General features: G+C 33.2%; 2 protein-coding genes across 2 annotated transcripts; both read left to right on the top strand.

Moving 5' to 3' along the window:
- Positions 1-3034: 3034 nt before the first annotated feature.
- Positions 3035-8022, top strand: LOC142643754 (putative alkaline/neutral invertase B). Its single transcript, XM_075818468.1, has 5 exons — positions 3035-3377; positions 4018-4505; positions 5298-5729; positions 6620-7178; positions 7601-8022. The coding sequence occupies exons 2-5, from the start codon at positions 4077-4079 to the stop codon at positions 7894-7896; spliced, it is 1716 nt and encodes a 571-aa protein (XP_075674583.1). The 5' UTR covers positions 3035-3377; positions 4018-4076; the 3' UTR covers positions 7897-8022.
- A 5023-nt stretch (positions 8023-13045) lies between these two features.
- Positions 13046-19362, top strand: LOC142643385 (uncharacterized). Its single transcript, XM_075817995.1, has 6 exons — positions 13046-13450; positions 16052-16251; positions 17519-17659; positions 17778-17858; positions 18675-18799; positions 18922-19362. The coding sequence occupies exons 1-6, from the start codon at positions 13228-13230 to the stop codon at positions 18968-18970; spliced, it is 819 nt and encodes a 272-aa protein (XP_075674110.1). The 5' UTR covers positions 13046-13227; the 3' UTR covers positions 18971-19362.
- The last annotated feature ends 3692 nt before the right edge of the window (positions 19363-23054 follow it).

Raw genomic sequence — 23054 nt, 5'->3', positions numbered from 1 at the left:
TTGATTTTTATTTTTTGAAAAACATATAAAAATATTTATTTAATAAAGTATTAAATATATCTTAACCACTTCTCTTAGAACATTTGTGAACAAAATCCTACCATAATTAAAACGAAACTCATAAGTTTAATATTTAGAATAAATTATGTCCTTATATATTATATTAAATCCTTAATTTGAGCCCTCCTAAATCTTAGCTCCTTAAAACAAATAGATTGACATTTTTTATTTATGAATAATGATATTATTTTAAGGAACCACGAGGGGTCAAGCTCATCTCTCACTTTCGGAACAAAAACCCAAACAAGAAGTGATGAGATGCAAATAGACTTTGTCCCAATTGAAGTTAGCAACCCAAAGGGCCAAATTGTGCACTAAAATAGTTACATGTCTATTGACAAAAGAAAATTCCCAATAAAAGAGGGAGCCCAAAGCCACCTTAACAATAGAGGAGGAGGGAGGCAAGAACAAGGGGAGGAGAAAGGGAAGGAAGAATGATGTAAAGGCATCAATAATACTTTTTATTTGTTTTTAGATAATTTGATAACTGGAGGAGGGAGGGTTTTTAAATGTCTCTATTGAAACACTAGAATATGTTAGATGAGTTATACGATTTTTGGCTGATTAATAATCTTTTTGAATCACCTTCAAATTAAACAAAATAAAACTTGTGAAAAACCCCAAGCTTTAAAGCCAAAAGAGCAGCCTACTTCTCCTTGTAAAGGATCAGAAGGTAGCAGCTGAGAAGAGTGAGCAAAAATGACCTCTCCTAATTCATTTATAAAAACAGCAGCAATGGTAGTTTATAGAGGATGAATTGCAACCTTAAAGTTTATTTTATATCAATCTGGTTGAGGAGAAAGCTCTTTAGTAGCAATTGGAGACACAAGTACTGGCCAGGCAGAAAATATAACTACTAATATGAAATCATTTCAAGTCTTGTAAACATCTTGCTGGTATCCATTGTTATTCTACATTCAGTAAACCCAATCCCCATTTTTTGCATTGAATATCAAATTCCTTCACCAACTCCTCACTTGAGGACAAACTTCCACACAGAACTTCTTGCAAGAGCAAGGATTTGCTGCAAACATGTTTGTAGGAGTTGCTGCAAACAAGATGAGGTGGCAACTTATGAAGTTAGCATGTGTCCTAAGCCATGTGCATGTCACATGACTAGTCAAATTACTCTTAAACCACAGTTACAACTTAAACCACAGCCTCTCTCTACCAACCCAAGTAAAACAAAACCCCTATCATCTCTCACTCTATCATCCAACCCTCCTCTATTTCTCAGAGTCTCTCCAGTCTCCCCCACTGGTCAGCTATCCTCACATCCTCAAAAATTACAGGAAAAAACAATAAGACCATTTTTTACCCAAGTCAAATTTGTCATATTTAAGAGATCTTCACACTGCACTTGCAACATGACCCAAAGTCCCAGACCAGTTCTCCAAAATTCCAGAGGCACATTAAAAAACTGAACTCAGGGTGGTACTTTTTGTGCAGCAACTTTTATGCAGCTCCTACTTAGAGACATGCCTGGATGCCATCTTTTAAGTACAAATTTCTTATTAAAATATGCCAAGGTACTTTTACTAAAAGTGAGTCCATTGCACCTATATCAGAAAGAAGGAAAAGGAAAGGCCCTTATACCCCCCATGAGAACTTCCACCCAGATCATCTTTTCCCCAGAATTTATGTGCCAAACTACTCATCACATGATGTTGCCACTTTTGGTCAATAAAGTAACCCACCAGGGTAAACTCCCACGCCCTAAGTTCATCATCATGATTTAATATAAAATTAAGTTTAACAAATTTGGCCGAAAGGAATCTGACAATCTGTAGAAAACAAATTTAAATTCCAGAAAAGGTAAATTAACCATAAAAACAAGTTGACCACTAATCAAAATTAGACATATCATTCATTTCTTCATAAAGTTAGACTTATGATAATGTATTTTAGTCCCATTTTTTCTTTCTGAGTGCTGATTTGATGAACTACGTCAACTTGAATTAGGAATGACCATGATATGTGTTTGGATCAGTGTTTTCGCTGAATTTATTGATTTAAAAATGGATAAAAAAATCAAAATTTCTAGAAACATTGAATTTCCACTCCCTATTGCTTTTATATTGCAGTAGGACTACTCAAAGAAAAGATAAGTTAGTGTGTTTGCAAAAAAAAGAACTTTTTCAGGTTTTTTGAGCTGATTTTGATGGGTTCCACACCAAAACGTACATTTTCTCCTCATTTTTTTCTACCTTACATTCAACAAATAAAACGAACAATCAACAAAATGCATCTAAATGGGGAATCAGTTGGATGTGTGAAAAACACGCTGACTCACACTACAAGTCGTAGAATACCAATAGGAGACCCCTTTGGCTAAGCAAAAGAAAGAAAGAAACAAACACTCGATGTTCGTAGTTGTTACTTCTTTGGATCTGGTGACCGTACACGTGTACAAAAAGACATCTTTTCCTCTGCAGAAACACCTGCATTATTTTGTTTACTCTACATCTACATCTACGTCTACACACCTCCCGAGTTCCAAAGAAAAGATGTCACTCTCTACCAGCACAACATCACAACTCACGCACACACATTAAACACACAAACACATAATTTCAATCAAGCTCGCTAACGTTACTGTCAAACTCCCCCACCTCTATCACCCTTCTGTCACAGTCAATCTCAATCCCCCGCGTGGCTTTTTCACCTATAAATAATAACATAACTAGTGCAAACCAATTTTGCCATTTGATTGACTCTTTAGGATCGTTTTTAGTCGTTCACAATTTATCATGTTAAAATTAAAGTAAGCATGTAATACAAAAATTATAAATTTTTTTTATGCAGAAAATAAGGAGGAATCTAATGAATCCCTATAGCATTGGAAAATATCAAAAATTTATAACAAATATCAATTTAATTGAATTTTGCACGACTCTTTTTAAAAATTAAAGATAATCGTAAAAAACTCAACCTTAACTAATGCATTGAAGCTTGATAACCACCCTAAGATTATATTGCTATCACATGTCAATCAAACTCCTCCGTACATCACCTAAGCAAAGCCAAAGTTCTAAGTTTGAATCATCGTCACACAGGCTCAAACTCAAACTCTCTTTCCGCTGAAAGTCGCTCACGGTGACCAATGACGATGGCTTTTTTCACTAAACAATCATAAACCCACCTGCCAGTCACCCTCTACTACGTGATTTACATCACATATATATTATTGACTGGCCCCACACTTTATAGTACGTGACAAAGGCTTCACAGGTTCTTTTTATTTACACTCTCAGAAGTGAGGTAGTTTCTTTCACGTTTTTCGATTTCCTGAAGTGGGTGGTGGTGACAATTCTGAGGTTGGTTCTCTGATCTTTTATGTTATGAGATTTTAGTTTGGTTTGTTGGAGATTTGCTATGCAATCTGAATTAACATGCACGCATTTTTTTTTTCTTTGTTCTGTTTGGCAAAATTCATGTTTGTTGGGATAAAGATAGTTTTTTTCCCCTTCTGTTTTGATAGTTGGCAAAGGCTGTTAAAAGATGAGAATTTTGGGTATTTTGAGCCGTTTGTTTGTTTGTTGACTGAATGAGTTGTTATAGCTGTACCCTTTCTTTGGTTGCAGAGAAAACGAACATGATAAGACAATCAAGTTTTGATTTTGAATCTGTTGCAAAAAGAAAAAGAACAAAAACAAAAAACAAAGCAAAAAAGTTTTGATTTTTGAATCTTATATTCATAGTTCTTTGCTTACCAAAAATGGGAATTTATAGCTTCTTACGTATTTTTTTGGTCACTAATGGAGTACTTATAAGGAATGTATAGGATTTTCTTTTTTCTTTTTCTTTTTATTGAAGGTGGGGATCGATTGTTTTTAATCTGTTCCTGTTGTATAATCAATTCATGGGCTGGTTGGACCATGTCTCAATTGCCATTTATCAGTTATCACAGAATTAATTGAACTTGGGAACTAAAACTTTCTGCTAATTCAATTGCAGGGTGTAAACACAAAACTCACCATAGTGCCCCCCTTGATTTGTATTTGTGATCACTGAAAATGTCTGCACCCAATGTTGATGTGTCTCAGAATGGAAATATAAGAACAATGGATTCCCTATTTACTGTTGCTGAATTTGATGAAAGTGATTTCTCAAGATTATTAGACAGGCCAAGGCCTCTGAATATGGAGAGGAAAAGATCTTTTGATGAGAGGTCACTTAACGAATTATCTATTGGGATATCCCCACCACCCCCATCCAGAACTGCCGAGTACTCTAGCCGAATAAATGACCATCTTGAAAATATGTTTTCACCTGGTAGACGGTCAGGTTATAACACTCCAAGGTCACACATGGGATTTGAGCCGCATCCAATGGTTGCGGAAGCTTGGGAAGCTTTGAGGCGGTCATTGGTGCATTTCCGTGGTCAACCAGTTGGGACAATTGCTGCATTGGACAATTCTGATGAAAAACTTAACTATGATCAGGTGAGTAATCTGTATCGCTTGTTAGCTCCTCTCGTTAATTTAATCACTAGTGGTGCTACTGGTTACCAACACAAATTATGAAGTGGTGCTAGTTGTGGTTTTGGGGGAGAAACTAAAGATTTATAGTTTAGGTTATCTTGTTTATATATCTGTCATCTTATTTTTCAATCTTTTAGTTTTGTAGTAGACAGGGAGGCCAGAGTGTACCAACACTCACAACCACACATGTACAAATATGTATCTGTTTTGTTAGCACTTAAAGTATTACGTATGCATGTTGTTGCAAAAAAAAAAAGATGCTTTATGATGCATCACATGTGACACGGAGTCTCGATTATTGATACTTCTAAACATGCCAACTATATGTGAGCCTTTATTACATCCACCTTATTCGTTTATTTAATCTGTGTTCAAGTATTTTTATGCTTTCATATGATAAAAATGTTTCTGTGAATTGTGAATGTCATTTGTTTGGATGTTGGACAAGTGAAAAACCTTGCAAAATATTGCTGACATATGAATGGACTTCTAGAATTGTAAATGCCTTTGAATTGATGCAATTTGTGAAAGTATGTTAATCATGTGCTGCCTTATGAAAGTTGTGTCTACTGTATTTATAACTACCATTAGTTTAGTGGCTATTTATCTAGTGCAATCCGTCTTCCATCTATGCTTCTCTTTAATGCATACTGCTATGACTTTGGCTTTTATATATCTGTGCCTTGCCCTAAACACAGTTTCCATGACTGAAGAGTTGGTATGTTTAAGTAATAACTATCTTCATCTGTGTAGGTCTTTGTGAGAGACTTTGTTCCAAGCGCATTGGCTTTTTTGATGAATGGAGAACCCGAAATAGTAAGAAATTTTCTTTTGAAGACTCTTCGCCTTCAGTCATGGGAGAAAAAGATTGATAGATTCCATCTAGGAGAAGGTGTAATGCCTGCTAGTTTCAAAGTACTACATGATCCGGTCAGAAACAGTGAGACTTTAATAGCAGATTTTGGTGAGAGTGCAATTGGAAGAGTTGCTCCAGTTGATTCTGGATTCTGGTGGATTATATTGCTTCGGGCATACACAAAATCTACAGGAGACACTTCCTTGGCTGATCTGCCTGAATGCCAGAAGGGTATGCGCTTAATTCTGAGCTTATGTCTTTCAGAAGGGTTTGACACTTTCCCGACTCTTCTCTGTGCCGATGGATGCTGTATGATTGATCGAAGAATGGTGAGTTCTCAAAATTTAAGTTTATGCCCTTCTAATAATCATCATAAGCCCAGAACTGGAGAATGCCAAACTTGTTTGACTTTCATACCTCTGTCCTGAACATCCATCAATGATTTGAATCTGTACTTGGAGTGTGACCATGATACTAACTTCAAATGTAGACTGGATGTTAGAGCAAAGAAAACTGAAGCACCTTTCATACTCTTTGGTGTCAATCTTATAGTGCTTATCTTTCACCTTTAGTGCTTTTATATTGAATTGCCTAGCAGCCTTTATCAGTCTCTATGCTCTGTTTCATTGCTAAAGGAAAAGGGAGCTTTCTTACAAGACTTGCTCCAAACCTAATTTTATTTATTTTTTTCCAAATTCTTTCTTGCACATAATTTAAATTGAGCATTAACAATTGTTATACTGGTTGAGAATGATGGTGCAGGCCTGTGGGCCAAATTTGGGCATAAGTGGCCAGATTAGTAGCTTATCATATACTCCCTAGCATATTTTTCTGGTGGGATGATTGGTTTGGTGTAGGTTTTTTTATCTATAAAGTTGAAAACTAATTCAGTTAGCCAATCCCGATATTTTGGGGCTTATGGCTTCATTGAATTGAGTACATGTTGAGTGTTCTAGGATTTTCAGAACTTGATCTTCCCTAGAAACAAAAATATCAGTCTTTTTGATCAAGAAAAAAGATACTGTGTTGTTGAATTTCTTGTAATCAACTTCGTACACAAACTTTTGTTTCAGGAAATTTTGAAGCTCATTAGTATATATTGGTTCCACTTTCTCCTTGGAATGGGAATTAGTGTTAAGTAATTGATCTATCTTAAACCTATCATTCTAACTTCTTTTATTTCACTTCGATATTGGTTAATGGTTATCTCTGTTTCCAGGGTGTTTATGGATATCCTATTGAAATTCAAGCACTTTTCTTCATGGCTTTAAGATGCGCTTTGGTTTTACTTAAGCAAGATGTTGAAGGGAAGGAGGTTGTAGAACGAATAGTTAAACGCCTTCATGCCTTAAGCTATCACATGAGAAGCTATTTTTGGCTAGACTTGAAGCAGCTTAATGATATATATCGATATAAAACAGAAGAATACTCACACACGGCAGTCAACAAGTTTAATGTAATACCTGATTCTCTTCCAGATTGGGTTTTTGATTTTATGCCTATTCGTGGTGGTTACTTCATTGGGAATGTCAGTCCCGCAAGAATGGATTTCCGTTGGTTTTGCTTGGGCAATTGTGTTGCTATATTGTCATCCTTGGCAACCCCTGAACAATCCACAGCAATTATGGATCTTATAGAATCACGGTGGGAGGAATTGGTTGGAGAAATGCCGCTAAAGGTTTGTTATCCAGCATTAGAAAGCCATGATTGGCGTATCGTAACAGGATGTGACCCAAAAAATACAAGATGGAGTTACCACAATGGTGGATCTTGGCCAGGTATGCTTCTGTGAATCTGTATTGTAATTTACCTCAACACAAATTATGTCTCAAAACACAGTACAACAAGCTGCATAAGCTGCTGGTGAATGAAGTTTTAATCATTCATCTAAAAAAAAATCATCATATGACTCAAATTAAAACCACATAAGCGGACTCTATTTAATGAAAGTACAACTGTGCTTAAGTTATTTCCTAATCCTGCAGTCTTTTTTAATAAATTAAAAGTGTTAACGTGATTCTGCTCTCATAAATATTCCATAAAAAAAGCTCAACATGATAACCCAACAGTATGTAACTCTTTGAAATGATTATGTTTGGAAAATTTTAGTGCTAGTGCCTTGCCTTTTTTTTTTTTTTGAACTTTCCTACTTAAGAGGTTTTCTGCCAGATGATACATTTTGAGTGTCAAATGTGTGCAGTGCTATTATGGCTTCTCACTGCGGCATGTATCAAGACTGGACGCCCCCAGATTGCAAGACGTGCCATTGAACTTGCTGAAACCAGGTTGCTAAAAGACAACTGGCCTGAGTATTATGACGGAACTCTTGGTCGATTTGTTGGGAAGCAGGCACGTAAATCCCAAACCTGGTCCATTGCTGGTTACTTGGTGGCAAAGATGATGCTTGAAGACCCATCTCATTTGGGCATGGTATCACTTGAGGAAGACAAACAGTTGAAGCCCATGCTCAGAAGATCAAATTCATGGACTTTCTAATCCAATTTATCTTCTTTTTTTAATTTTAATTTTTCCACCTGTGGCCTGTTCAGTAAGGATAGTGGCAGATTGCTAATTGAAGCTTAATACAATTTCCTTTTTAGCTTTCAGGTTCCCACCAATAAAGCCTCTGTAGTCTGTACTATTAGTTCTCTTGCTTGTCTATAACTGCTATAGAATAGTAATTCCTTCTCCATATTTCTCTCTTGCATGGGATATTTATTGCTTTCAAGGAGTTATGTCAATCTCCTACATAAGATAAATGCATCCTCCCTCTTATAGCACGTGGATCCCAGTGGTATTGAACTTACACGCTATGAGAGATAGTACATATCGGATAATATTAGTATTGTTTTCATGAACATTATGTAGTATCAGTCAACAATAATATTGTTCGAAAAATAAGCACATGGAAGTCCTGACACCTCAAAACAAAGTCAAAGATGCCTCTTAGAGATCTAGAAAATACTTAATAAAGGATCTCAACGAGGCACATATGTATTTTTTTAATGCAGTGGTCCTACAGTGATTAACTGCTCCTTGTGTTTAAAGCTCTGCTCCATCCCTGTGAAGCAACTAAAGATGCCTGTCCTTCATATTTGTGTAATTGTGTTGTGCTCTTTTTCCATGACATGGACCTTATGTTCTCACTTAACTGCTTTCAAACTTTCAAATGCATGTATACGATTTGCTTCATCATAACTAATGGAATGCTACTAGTTTCACAGTTACACTTTTTTTTTTTAAACACACAGTTACACTATTATATAGTCTATATAACATCATTACCATTGACCTAACCAGGGACCAAAACCCATGTTTAGACCAAGGAAAGTCATGTTCCCTCCAATTTTTTATTTTTTAAAATAATATATGATGTTGCATAGAAAATTAGTAGATTGGATGCTTCAGGCTTCAAAGGGTTAACGATTGATTGGAATGCCTGAAAAAAGAAAACACGATCAAAGGTGATCGGGGTAGATCGGCCAAGGACCCTCTGATACCAAAGTTAGTTTATTTCTTTTATTTTAGAATTCCAACTTTTCAGGAGTTGTTCAAAACTTACATTTATCTGGTTTGAATGGGTGTTTATATAATGTGCTCTCAATGCGGTTATTTGATTTGTAACTTCCCTTATATTTGAGGAGGCCAGAGGGTTCAAGGGTAACTTCCACAACTGCTATGGGAGTTATAATTCATCTTTATCTTCTATAACTGTCATTGGAAGTTAAGTACTCAGTTGGAAGATAAAGCGATGAATTGAGGTCTTACTCATGCCTTGGAGTAATAACACATGGTTCAATTTACTAGTTTGTGTGGATAAACTTCCCTGGAATTTTCCCAAGTGTTGGAGGGTTGTCCATGTGCCTTCCTTATGGACAACCCACTTGTTCATGGACGACTGTTAAGGACGACCCACTTGTTTATGGACGACCGTCACTTGCTCATGGACGACCGTCAAGGACAACCCACTTGTTTATGGACGACCATCTTGCAGGGTATAGTCATTATTGTCTTTTAGCCCTGGACGACACCCATGGACGAATTGGAGTTGCTTCATTTTCAGTTCACCACCAATATATAAATTACATATAAGAGTTTAAAGCTTGTGCCTTTGAAATTACAATAGGACCAAAAATTTAGTTAGTCAAAAGAAAGTCCAACAAATAGAATGATCAATTTCCCCATAGTTGTGGTCTCTTTCCTAAAAAATAAAAAAAAAACTTTTTTGTACCCCACCCCCTTCTCCCCACTCCATGCTCTCTCTCTCTCTCTCTCTCTCTCTCTCTCTCTCTCTCTCTCTGGAATTTTTTTGACCAATCTTATTAGTGGTTTTTTTTCCTCCTTTAGTGTGTGTTTGACTTCAAATTAAAAAGCTAACTTATTTTACTATTCAGCTTATTTTTGCTACTATTCACGGATCTCACTACATTTTTTGACACTATTCATAGATCTCACTATACTATTTTAGCTAACTTTTACCTTTTACAACAGTACTTTCAGTAAAAAGTTTTTAATTTCAGCAAAATAAGCTAAAATAAGCTTTTTTACTATTCAGCTTATTTTTGCTACTATTCACAGGTCTCACTGCACTTTTTGGCACTATTCATAGGCCTCACTGTACTATTTTAGCTAATGTTTACCTTTTACTACAGTACTTTCAGTAAAAAAGTTTCAATTTCAGCAAAATAAAGCGGATCCTAAACAAGCTCTCAGTTAAAAATGTTTAAACTTAGGAATCGGAAAATTTATCATTTTTCCTTTTTTTTCCCTAGTTGATTCACTAATTTCAGCTATAAGGATAAAAAGAAAAAAAAGTAATATCTAACTATCTTTGTGTGTTTAAGTGTTAAAATAGCTAAGAAATGTGGAACAAGTTTTGTTATGAAAATCATCTACGATCATTATGGGAAAAAGAAAAGAAAAGAAAAGAAAAAGCATCCATGATTATTATTGCTATTTCATTTTGATATTGATGGGCTATATAATGTTAAGTAGTTTTGACAGAGAAATTGCAACATAAAAAAGCAGCAATATTTTTCTTAATTATTGGACATACACATTTTCCCTCATCTCTTTAGAATTTTTGTCAATTTTAATGGAAGTCAAGATTTTTAGAAGAAAAAAAAAAGTTTCTAATCAAATTTGGAAATTTTGTTGCCTTTAACAAAAATTCTAACCAAGTCCCTAATTTTTTGAGTCCAAAAAAGAAAAAAGTTAAAATAAAATTGTACATGATGAAAAGTTAATAATATATGGAATGTGATACATGTGCCTTTTATTATGTTCACGATTTAATTTTTTTTTTTTTAATATTAGCATAAAAAATGAAAATAGATATACGTATAGACGTACAGTATATGTATTCTACATATTTGAATGAAAGATTTGAGACTAATGGTTTATGGCTTCTCAAGATTTATAGGAATTGTAACTAGTGTGGAGGCAGAATTGTGGACTTTGAGAGATGGTTTGAACTTTGAAGCTATGCATTGCGAAGAATATCCAAACTATAGAAGTAGAGTAATATGCTAAAGTGGTTATCGAATGGATAACTGGGCAATACTGTATGAATACTGAACATTTTCTATTTAATTGTAGGTACCTTTTGGGTTAATTTCCAAGGGTGAAGGTTAGTCATTGTTTCGGGGAAGCTAATCAATATGTAAACAAATTAGTTAAGAATGGGGCTACTCAACAAGAAGACTTTATTGTTTTTGATTTTTTGCCTTCGAATATTTTAATGCTTTTATTTTTTGATGTTTTTGGCATGTATTCTGGGAGGATTTGTTCAAACTCAGTTTCTTTAATTTAATAAATCTCTGATTTACCAAAAAAAAGATATTAAAAAAACAACTCTACATATTAAATTATTATTTTTATTATATTCTAATTTAGTAATATATTTACATTATCTTTGTAAAACTTCATAAGATGTTTCAAACAAATAACTAATTAAGTATTTTATACATTTAGTTTTTTTTTCTCAATTTTCGGCTTTGTTTTCAAGCAAAATAGCAAGGATAAAATGTTTATTCTATTTCTTGATTCCCTTCTAAGCTTTGAAAAAAAAAATTATTCATTGTTTCACTTTCATATAATTTAAGCAATTAAAATATTTAAAATATTGATTTTTAAGTATTTTAATTTAAACAATAAAAATATTTTTGGCTTTCTTAAATTATACATATTTACATATTTTACAACATTCAGATACACCATATAAATTTTGGAAAAATATTAACTGATTAAAGAAAAAAATCGAAATTACAATATTAAGATGAAAATAGTGATATTTAATAATTATAAAACATTAAATTAAAAATATCAATTATAAAAAATTTATTGTGGTATCTAAGAATACACATTACCATTATAAATATAATTATAATATTAACAAAAATATACACTATTCAAAATATTAAAGGTACACAATTTTTCAAACCTTCAAATAATGAATGTACAAAATTAGTTTATAGTTTGTAATTATGAATATTTAACGTATATAAATTTTAAAAAATGTACATAATTATGTATATTCACTGACATGAATTAATTTTCAAAGAATATATAAAATTCTTTACTTTTACTGTGCACAATTTTTCCTAACAATGTACGCAATACTATAAAATTGAAGGTACACTTTTTTTTTTTTAAATGTATACAATTATTACATTTAATGTACACAAATTTTCAAAAAAATGTATACAATTCTGTAAAATGTACACAATATTTTGATGTTGAGATGTAATATTTATACATTCAATATCTAAACTTTCAAAGATTATACAATATATATATATATATATATATATATATATATATATATATATATATACTTTTATATATTTATTTTATGATTTTCTTACCAACATAATATTTATATTTTTAACACTAAAAGTATGCTAATTTTTATTTTTTGACAAGGAAAGTATGCGAATTTGAGTAAAAAAGCAAAGTAAAAATACAAAATGCACAAGTTATTTTATAATTTTTTTTAACAAACTGTGCATATAGTAAATGATTATTAATAAATAAGAAATCGAAGTTAATGATGAATCGAATAGCTCGTTAAGATTTTGGACCAACAACAATTTATAAAAATAATGTAAAATAGTCATGAAAGTAATATTACTCAAAATAATAAATTAAAAAAATCCTAAAAAACATGTCATGCGTCCAATTACAATTCTAATGGTATTCTTTTGGAAAATACTGAGGCTTGTTTGGTAATAGTGTTTAAATAACAAAAACTATTATTTAAACACAACACATATTTTTATATATTTTTTTCACCCATATGTATTTTCGCAAAACTTAAACTTTACTAAATTTTTTTGCTAAATAGGATTTAAATATTTTTAACACACCCATTAAAAAATAGTAAGAAGTCTTAAAGAAACTGAAAATGATGTTTATCCGAAAGGGGAAGCCTAATCCAACACTTTTTTTATTATAAAAAAGTTCATGCTAACAAATGCCCTTAAGTTATTGATCAACAATCCATTTTAAAAAGTTTTGACATCACTTTTATGAGAAATAAAAAAAATTATTAAAAAATTAATTATTTTTCTTTTTATCCCTCTAAAAACTTTATCCAAATGAATTATTATATAATCACCCAAGGGATTCTTTAACATTTCCCTTATTAAAAAATCCTTAATAGTCGCAAAAGAACCCAAAGGTCCAAAACTCTGTTTTTCAATTTCCCAGTTTCCACACCCACTTTCGTCAATTCTAGTTATTTTCCCTCACTTTCTCGCCCATACTTACTTTCCCGGAAAACAAAAACCCAACGCACAAAAAAAAAAAAAAAACCTGATAAAAGCGATGAGGGCACCGAAAACGCCGATCCATGCAGTTTCGACATGGGTGCGTCGACAACCCCCTAAAGTGAAGGCCTTTTTGGCTGTGGTCTCGGGCATGGCGGCGCTGGTTCTTCTCCGATTCATCGTACACGACCACGACAACCTTTTCGTAGCTGCCGAGGCTGTACACTCCATAGGAATTTCCGTGCTCATCTACAAGCTCATGAAGGAGAAGACTTGCGCTGGTATACAAATAAAAAGTTTCTAAATTTGTTTTGTTGGGTCTTTTTTTTTTTTTCCTGGGTTTGTTTGGTTGATGAGAAATTGTGGGGGATTTTGGTGAAAGTTTATGTTTTTGTGAATTTATTTTACTTGGGTTTTGTGGGAAATGTCTGTTTGATATTGCAAGGTTGTGTTTTGTCATTTATTTTTGGGTTTGATTTATAGGGAATTTTTTTTAGGAGCCTGATTGATTAGATTTTGATTTTTTTTTTATGTTTGAAATGCTGTTTTGTGAATTGGGTTTCCTCTGTTTTTTATAAGAATTTCATATGTAAAGATTGTGTTGTTTCTTTGTTCATTTTTGTTATTGGCATTTGTTTTTAATTGTTGGTTTCTGTGTTTATCAAAGAATTTTAGAGGAAAACAAAAGGAGGGGGGCATATTTTTTTTCTTTTAATTTCCTAATTTGTTTGTTAAATTAAATTGATGGCTGTGATGAGTATAAGTTTGAGTTTATTTATTTATTTCAATTCATATTGTCATGGAAGTTGGGCTTAATGACAGCTTAATGACCTACCCTAGAGATAAATGGAGTATCCCCCAAGCTATGCTCAAAGTCAAAGCTTATATCTTGATGTTCAAGTTGAGCTTGAGTAAAGGTCTAGCTAGTGTTCCAAAGCCAATTAGAGTTGCAAAGCAGAAAAGAATTTGATCTAGATGAAATGAGAACATATGCCAATAGAGTTGATTATGCAATATGCTGCAATGGGTGAAGCATGGCATAGTCCTTAATGGGCTTTGATACCAATTTTGAAGTAGGATCTTTAGGAATTCGGCACTAAATTAAGGTTATTGAAAAGGGATAGATGTTCAAGGGTTAGGTTTGGTTAAGTAATGAAAAGATTGAATCTTGAATGTGTTTGGTATTAAAACAATGAATAGCAAGAAACACAGAAAAAAAAAACTAGGCAATTACACTTTCAAAAATTAAAATAAGCTGTTGGAATTTCATTAAAATTGAACACTCTATCAATGTTATTAACCACAATAAAGCTTTTATATAGGCTATTTCTAAATCCTTTCCTAGAAGGACTGGTAAATAAACTATTTCTAGAAACACTAGGACTACAAATATAAAGAAAAAGTACTTTAGAACTTCTAAATCAAATGGGAAAACTTGAAAAGGACTCAAGTTACAAAATAAATTGAAGGAGCTTTGAAGGATGTGAGTGGGCAACTTTAGGTTTAAAAGCACTTTTTTTTTGAAGATTTTGCTTGAGTGGATGGCAGCTTCAGAGAAGTTCCTTTTTTTTTTTTTTTTTCAAATTTATTGATCATTGGAATTTTAGAATTCTTGTGTGATTCTCAGCTAGTGTACTAGCTCTGTACTTGATTTTTTCAATTAAAATTTATTACTTATCCAAAAAAAAAAAAAAAAAAACTCATGGGCCTTTGGTACTGCCAATGAGCTGCCATTCCAGAAAATTTGGAACTTACTAAATTGCTCTTATTTTAGTAAAAGTGAACCGGCAATATTTTAACTTAAATAAACTTGATACTAAGACTCAATAATAAGTTAAGTAGCCTATGAAAGGTGTCAAGAAGGTCCCACATTGAAACCAGACCACAATTGTTACATCTTTGGGTATTTAGCCTTGCTTTTCCTCGAAATCTTTTCTGTTTGCATCAATGGCTTATCCACTACCCATCTGGTGGATGGGCAATAGAATTGCAACTTTTTCCGAAGTTGGCAGGCATAACATAGCAAAGTTTCATTATTGTCTTGACTCACTGATCCTCTAGAATAAAATATATATACACACACATGGATACGCTTGCACTCGCACACATACGCGTGTATAAAGCCATAGGTATTAAGGGGGTGTTTGGGAGAGTAATTTAAGTTATGTTGTTTGAGTGTTTGTGATATACGTGTGAGTGAAAAAGTGTGTGGAAATGTGTGTAATGTTGTTTAAAATGTGTAGAAATGTGTTAAAACTATTGTGCCAAACACCCCCTAACTTACCTGAGAAGGTAGATTTGAAGATAGGTGTGCATCCACGTACTGTTCAAATAGGTCATTTCAATCATTCATTTAAAGAGCTTGAATTGTTCTAAGTTTTGAATTTGTCGGTCTAATTTGAGTTAAGAATAGATTGAAGGATTGAATTTGACTCATACTGATAATTTGGTTAATCTTTGTCCTTTTTGTTTTTATTTTGTTTGTGTTTGTTTCTTTTATTTTTTTTTGTTTTAGTTGGTGAAAGAACCATTGTTGAACATGAGACAAAAGAATAATAGATTTTCTTATGATCGTAAGGTACTTTTACTCTGCTTTGATGAATTGGGGTTTTTATGGTTTGGTATATTGGACTCTCATGCAAAATTTTTCTTTTCACCGGAGTTCTATGATTTTCTTTTTATTTTATTTAAGAGAGAGATCCCCCTACCATCCCCTTGAGATATATGATTTTTAAAAGACTGTAATTCTATACCAAAATTCTCTCTCTCTCTCTCTCTCTCTCTCTATATATATATATTCAGTGCAGAGGTTTACCTGATACCACACATCTCTTATTTTGCTGTCTGCACTCAGTACCTTAATTGCTTTCAATGATTTGCAGGACTATCGCTCAAATCCCAGGAATTAACAGCTATTTTTTTAGCTGTTAGGCTCTACTGCAGTTTTGTTATGGAATATGATATACACACCCTACTTGATTTAGCTACATTTTTGACAACCTTGTGGGTTATCTATATGATCCGTTTTAACTTAAAGTCTAGTTACATGGAGGACAAGGACAACTTTGCGATATATTATGTGGTGAGTTTTTGATAATTTATTTTCCTCTTTCTTTCAAAAAGTTATATTGGTGATTTATGGTTTGAATTGACTCCCTGGTACTCCGCTGTTTAATATTTCCTGAAAATGGTTTAAACTTTGTCATAGTCATGGTCTACGTATTAAGCAAGAAGATGACAATGAAGTTTTGATAACTTTCTTGTGAATGTCAGTCATTTTTATTTGCATGTGATTGTTGAATGGTTTTGTAATTAGAGGCAAATTACTTGATACCCTCACATTCTGATGGTACTTTCTGGAATTCATTCTGGTATTATTGAGAATTTTAAATATTCTCCTCATGGTTATATAAATAACTTTGTAATAAATCCTCCAATGTCGATTTAAATATACTCCTGGTTTGCGCTTGTATTGGAGGCATTGGAAAAATGTCTTGCTGGCAGAAGTGTAAAACCTACTGTCTGGATATCTTTAGAGCCCATTGAGTTGTAAAAAATTCTGCTTGCTTCTTTTTTTAAGCAAAAAAAAAAAAAAAAAAACGGTGTTAAATGTCTATTTTTGTTAGTAACATGTTCTATGGTTTCCATGCACTGCTGCAACTCTTTTGGATTGGCTATTTCAATTCTGGGTTGCCACATATCAAAAAAAAAAATCTGGGTTGCCATTTTAGCCCTCAGAGGCTTCAATATTATAGATATGAAGAAATAAATTCAGTGAGAGGTGGCCTTTTCATTTAATTTTCCATGTTATGCTTGATCAAGGTTCTATGCTAATTGATGCTGCCTGCTGCCAACCAAAATTTGAGGAAAGGGCTGCCAAAAGGCCCAAGCCCTTTTCTTGTACGAATTTTCTAGTTTCATGAGTTCATTGCTTGAAGTGGAACTAATTGTGTTGGTTCTTTTACATCCTGCAATTAAATTGTTTGTGTAGATTACACCCTGTTTGTTGGTTGTTTTTTTTTGTTAATTTATGGAATTGTAAATTGAAACATGGTTGTAACAGTCTGTACACAGTTTTGCTCTATTTAGTGCTATGTGGTTAACACAACTCTAAAAGCTCCTTTTGACTTTGTTCATTCCCGTTTTATTTCAATACAGTATTGTCTTTTCAGTTGAACCTATATAAACAACAGTTATTGCTTCCTTAGATCTTTAGGCAAGCAAGTTGGGTTAATTCTTAGTTGCAAATTTTCCTTCTTTCATGCGTAGTTTGATGCATTTTTTGGAACAACATATTTGTTCCCCCCTTGGTTCTGAAAGTAATCCCTGTTTTTTTAACTTGGATGCAGGTGATTCCCTGTGCCGTGTTAGCTTTGTTTATTCATCCGTCAACTTCTCACCATTTCTTGAACAGGATCTTCTGGGCATTCTGTGTATATCTGGAAGCCGTTTCAGTACTACCCCAGTTGCGGGTAATGCAGAATACCAAGGTACCTTTTTTTTTTTTTTTTTGCGTTCAAGGATTTTTAATGAGCCTTTATTTATTTATTTAAAATTTGAATAGATATACAGCTTTCCTATAAAAGTTTTCTATTCCTCTACTTTCAGATTGTTGAACCATTCACTGCTCATTATGTATTTGCATTGGGTGTGGCAAGGTTCCTGAGCTGTGCTCATTGGGTTCTCCAGGTTTGATTTTGCAAATTTGGATTTATATCTTTTTGAGTTGGGTTTTTGATTTGTTTGTTTCATATTGGAAATGGAGTTGCAGCATATGCTGCTTCTACATTTGGTTTGATGCAATTTTGGGATAGCCACAGTATAGTTATGTTTTCAGGAGGGGAATATTGATAATAGAAGAGCAAAAAAATGAAGAACACCATTTCAGATAATAATATGTTACTGTTTTTATAGTTTATCTTAAGCATTAGGAAGTGTTTAGGGAGGCACACACACACGCACACATTTGATTGTAAAGTTACACACTCACCTGATGGGCTTGGAAGACATGACCTCTCCTTGCACCAAGCACTTATAAGGGGAGGAGGTGCTAGTTGAGCTAGCTCATTAGCTTATATAATATTTCTAATACATTTGGACTAATTTGCCCCCCATGTATACTACTCAATAACAGAATTATTGCCCTGCAATGGAGAATTTGTTAGAAGTATTATTGGTGATTTTCAATGACGTCCCCAATTTTATCTGTCCCATACTACTTTCTCTCTCTCACACATAAATGTTGAGTACTATTACATAGGAGACCGATAAATTTAAGTATTTAAGAGCCTAGTTCTTCCAGCAACTGCTTTATTAGAGCACCAAGCTATAGCACCTACAGGGTTATTTGGTTCACGTGCCACTAATTAATTGTAGACACAAAGTGAACATTTATCTGTTAAATAGCATTAACTTGTTGATGTTTTAAGTTTCAAAAATATCCTACTTTGGTACTAATTGGATTCATAATCTGCTTGGCTTGTTGCTATTGATGACTTTCAACAGGTTTTAGATACTCGTGGACACTTGCTGGTTGCTCTGGGTTATGGATTATGGCCTTCTATGGTTCTTATCTCAGAAATTGTCCAGACTTTCATCTTGGCAGACTTCTGTTACTATTATGTCAAAAGGTTCGTTTGCAAACTTTTCTGTATTTTTTCTCCACCAAATGTTCACTTATACAGTATTGCATTAAGAAAAAAAAAAAAAAATACTATCATTAATGTCGTAAATTTTATTCTTCGTTTTGCAGTGTTTTTGGTGGTCAGCTTGTCCTCCGTCTTCCATCTGGAGTGGTGTAACGGAGATCCTCTTGGTCCATGTTCAGTGGCGCAGAGCCATCCAAAAATTAACTTAACCAGGCAATGTGGCTTTTACCTTGTTTAAGTGTCCCTCTATTTGCACTCCACACAGATCTGGTTCTCCGTTTTATGACTATTGGTCATGGCGGACGCAGAAAGCTTTGATATTTATATATTAAACATGATTTTCATAGTTGATTTATTTTGTGTCAATTGTAATATGTTTGAGTTGGTCAGAGTGTCAGTTATTCCCACTTCCAATTATGTGGTCAAGCTGTCTAAATGGTTAGTTACTGATGCTCAACCAAAGTGTAGTGTACTTGTCTAAATGGTATGGAACACCAGGCATTTTCTGGCCTTATTGATCAATTTAATGATTCCAATGCACGACACCATGGTTTTACGTTGAATTTTGTCACTTTATACGGCTGCTGCAAAAACCTATAAAGCCTGAAATTGACAAGGGAGCGGTGAAACTTATTTTCTGCATCATAAAAGTTTATAGGGCTTTAATTCACTAGTCTCTGGGCTATGACAAAATACGTAGCTATCAATAAATCAACATTCTATGTAATTCTTTTTCTCTTCTTTCTTTTTAAAAAGGTGAGGGGTAAATAGTATCCATAGATTGTCTTCTTTATTTTTTCCTCCCTGAAATATGAAAATGTAATGTTGGTCAACTTCCTAGATTATTTTTATTGCACATTTACAATAAGCCTTAGTCCCATAATTTGGGATCGACTATGGACCTCCAATGGACTAATATGGATCTCCAATAGACTAATTTGGTTGACTAATCGAATTCATTTTCAAGATATAATTAATAACATTATTTCATTATTTTTATTTTGTAATTTTTAATGTCTCTTGCAACAAATCCTCAATTCCTGCCATTTTCCCCACCACAGGACATCATATTTTGTTTTTATTTTTTTATTGAGATCTTGGTGCTCATTCCATTTATATAATAGTGTCCTTTTTGCCGTCACAATCAAACAAAAGCCAACATTCAGCAAAAAAAAAAAAAAAAACCAAACAAAAGTCAACAAATCAACATTGTTCGACCTAACATCGGAAAGGAAGAGCAATTCTCCACGAACACATGAATTTCTCCATCATTTCCTCCCAAATTTACGTTATATATCCTGTCATCATGCATCAGTTACTATCATTCATAAACAGCCCCTTCGTCTCTTGGTTTCCTTAAAATGTTGTATTTTCTGTTTTTCGATGTGGTATTAGGTGTTTCGAATGTATGCATCTTCACTCACATGAGGGTGGCCCTACAAGTGTGGGATCTACCCTCATGTAAGTGGGATGATGCATGCATCCAAAACACCTTGTATTTTCTCATGTTTTTCTCTATTGTTTGTTTGCTTTCATTGCTTTTTCACCTTTAAACAATAACATATTTTAATGGACAAAATTTAGCTACGAAATTAGTTATAATCTAAAGCTATAACCTTACTCAATAAAATAAACATTACTACATATTTTAAAATTTTAACCGTTGAATTACATATTTTTTGCGCTCTTAATACACATGTCAAATTGTGTCAATCAAATATTGTTTACTATATAATTTATAAGTTTATATTTTATGCATAATTTTAAATTACACAAACTTGTAATTCAAACAATTTATTGATGACATAACTATTGATCTTTAATTTTCTAGAAATTTTGTAAGCATAGAAGATAAAAGAAGAAGATATAATCCAATGGTGAATTTGTCAAAATTCACTTCTAATAAAAAGATATTGAGTAAGGTTGTAACTTTAGGCTATAACCAATTTTGTAGCTAAACTTTGTTCTATTTCAATAGGGTTAATGACTTGTTTGGATGGAGGGGAGAAGGAGGGGGAGTGGAGGGGAGTAGAGTAGTGTTGACTAAAAATAAGCTAATTTTGTGTTAAATTTACTCTCCTCTACTCCCCTCCCTTTCTCTCAATCCAAATGGACCATAAATAATCTCTTTTTTTCTCCCTCTCAAAAAACATCATACGTGATTACTGAAGAGTGTCATTTGAGTGAGTCCATCGATAGTTTGATATAAAACTTTATGTTGAAAGTTGAAACTAAGCTTCTTTAGCAAGAGCTGCAGGACTAATTCGATTTTTGTCAAAAGAATGATTCCCAGAGGAGTTTCTACTTTCAGATTAATTAACAGGTAACAATAACAGACACCGTAGGTAACTCCCATAGATTTTGCATTACAATGACTGTAGAAATGGAAGTTTCAGTGATATGTGAGACATGGCAATTTAGGGAAAGACTTTTAACTTTGGAAGAACAAGTTACAAGTCGACATAACAGAGAAAGAACAAGTTACAAGTTGCCACAATCACATCAATTTCTCCAACATTTCCTCTAAAATTAAGATAGATAGCTAAGGACTCTTATAATTGCAAGAAGAAAGATAGGCAACTACAGATAAAATGAGAACAAAATAAAGATAGACAACTATGAACAGAGAGAAGATAGCAAGTATAATGCAAGAAGAAAGATAGGAAGAAAGCATCTACAACAAAACCTACCTAGTAAAACAAAAATTTCACTATTCATGAAAAGTTTAAAATTTAAACTATTCATTGAATCAGGGACGGACCCAAGATTTCAAGCTAGGGGGGTTGGAGATAAGCGAAAAAAAAATTAAAAAAATTAAAATACACATCCATATAGTATTAAGAAACTTTCAACAAAGACAAATACACAAAAATCATTGTTTTTTAATATATTAAAATTCAATCATCTACTAACAAAAACAAAAGACCCAAAACACTATTAATTCTTAATACATAGAATTCTATTGTTTTTTTACATTGTTTTAAAAGATTTACATGTGCTGGGTTGATAATACATGATTTTAGAGGAGCCAAGCTACAAAAGTAAGGCAAGTCCAAGTCTAAATTTTTTATTTTCTTACTGAAAATTAAACTACTAAATTTTTTTTTTTGGGCCTAGGAGTTCGGACCCCACCTGGGTCCGTCCCTGCATTAAATAGTATCCTCCACCAAATAGATTAATCATGATTCATTTTAGGCAACCAAAGTTACTTTCCAAGACATACAAATAGACAGACTCTTGAACAAATAAGACCGGTCAAATTTTGAGGTCGAAATTTAAGGTCTAGTTCCAAGGCAGAAATTGTGATCTTTCCTCTCTTTCCCTCTTGTAACCAAGAAAGCCCTTCTCCCTTTGTAATCTTTCCTCTCCCATTACAGAAATCTTGTATCTCCTTTACAGACTTGTAATCTTTCCTCTACCATTATAGAAATCTTGTATTTCTCTTTACAGTTTTGTAATCTTTCCTCCCTTTACAGACTTTGTATTATAACTTGTTAATCTTGTATTTATAAAGAAGGATGGTGTTCCAATTGTCAGAAATGGAAGTTTCAGTAATATGTGAGACATGGCAATTCGGTGAAAGACTTGTAACGTTTTAAGAACAAGTTACAAGTCGACATAACAGAGAAAGAACGAGTTACAAGTTGCCACAATCACATCAATTTCTCCAACATTCCCTCTAAAATTAATGCTATGCATCAGTTACTATCATTCATAAACCTCTTTCTCTCATGGTTCTTTTCCTTAAAATAATGCACTTCCTGTTTTTCTCTATTTTTCTCTGTTGTTTTATGAGATACCCTTGTTTGTTTTCATTGCTTTTTTTTTTTTTTTTTCCTTTGAACATTATATTTCTAATATGGTTAATGATCTTTGTTATGTCGCTTTTTTATCCACCAAATGACATGGTATTTCTCGTCTACTCTTGTCATAAACAACCTCATTTGTTCTTTGATACTCCCTCTCTTATAAGCTGTGATAATTAATAATGGGGGACAAGGTGTCATTTTAGTTAGAGCCCATTGGTGGTTTGATATAACATTTATTGTTGAAACTAAATCTTCAGCAGGCTTAAATCGATTTCTTCTAAGAGGGTGATTCCAAGAGGAGTTTCTAGTTGCAGATTAAGTTACAAATGACATGAACATATGCAAAAGGTAATCCTTATAGGATTTTGCATTACAATGACTACAGAAATAAAAGTTTCAGTGATATGTGAGACTAGGCAATATTATTG

This window comes from Castanea sativa, chromosome 7 (assembly GCF_040712315.1).
Source record: "Castanea sativa cultivar Marrone di Chiusa Pesio chromosome 7, ASM4071231v1".
Classification (NCBI taxonomy): Eukaryota; Viridiplantae; Streptophyta; class Magnoliopsida; order Fagales; family Fagaceae; genus Castanea; species Castanea sativa.
This window is presented reverse-complemented; position numbering and strand designations above follow the sequence as displayed.

Bases quoted from the DNA above. Each gene is read 5' to 3' on its own strand.
- LOC142643385 (XM_075817995.1), top strand. From the start codon at position 13,228: ATGAGGGCACCGAAAACGCCGATCCATGCAGTTTCGACATGGGTGCGT. The intron at 13,451-16,051 runs GTATACAAATAA...AATGATTTGCAG, and splicing joins GAAGGAGAAGACTTGCGCTG to GACTATCGCTCAAATCCCAG. The intron at 16,252-17,518 runs GTGAGTTTTTGA...ACTTGGATGCAG, and splicing joins ACTTTGCGATATATTATGTG to GTGATTCCCTGTGCCGTGTT.
- LOC142643754 (XM_075818468.1), top strand. From the start codon at position 4,077: ATGTCTGCACCCAATGTTGATGTGTCTCAGAATGGAAATATAAGAACA. The intron at 4,506-5,297 runs GTGAGTAATCTG...TCATCTGTGTAG, and splicing joins AAAAACTTAACTATGATCAG to GTCTTTGTGAGAGACTTTGT. The intron at 7,179-7,600 runs GTATGCTTCTGT...AAATGTGTGCAG, and splicing joins CAATGGTGGATCTTGGCCAG to TGCTATTATGGCTTCTCACT.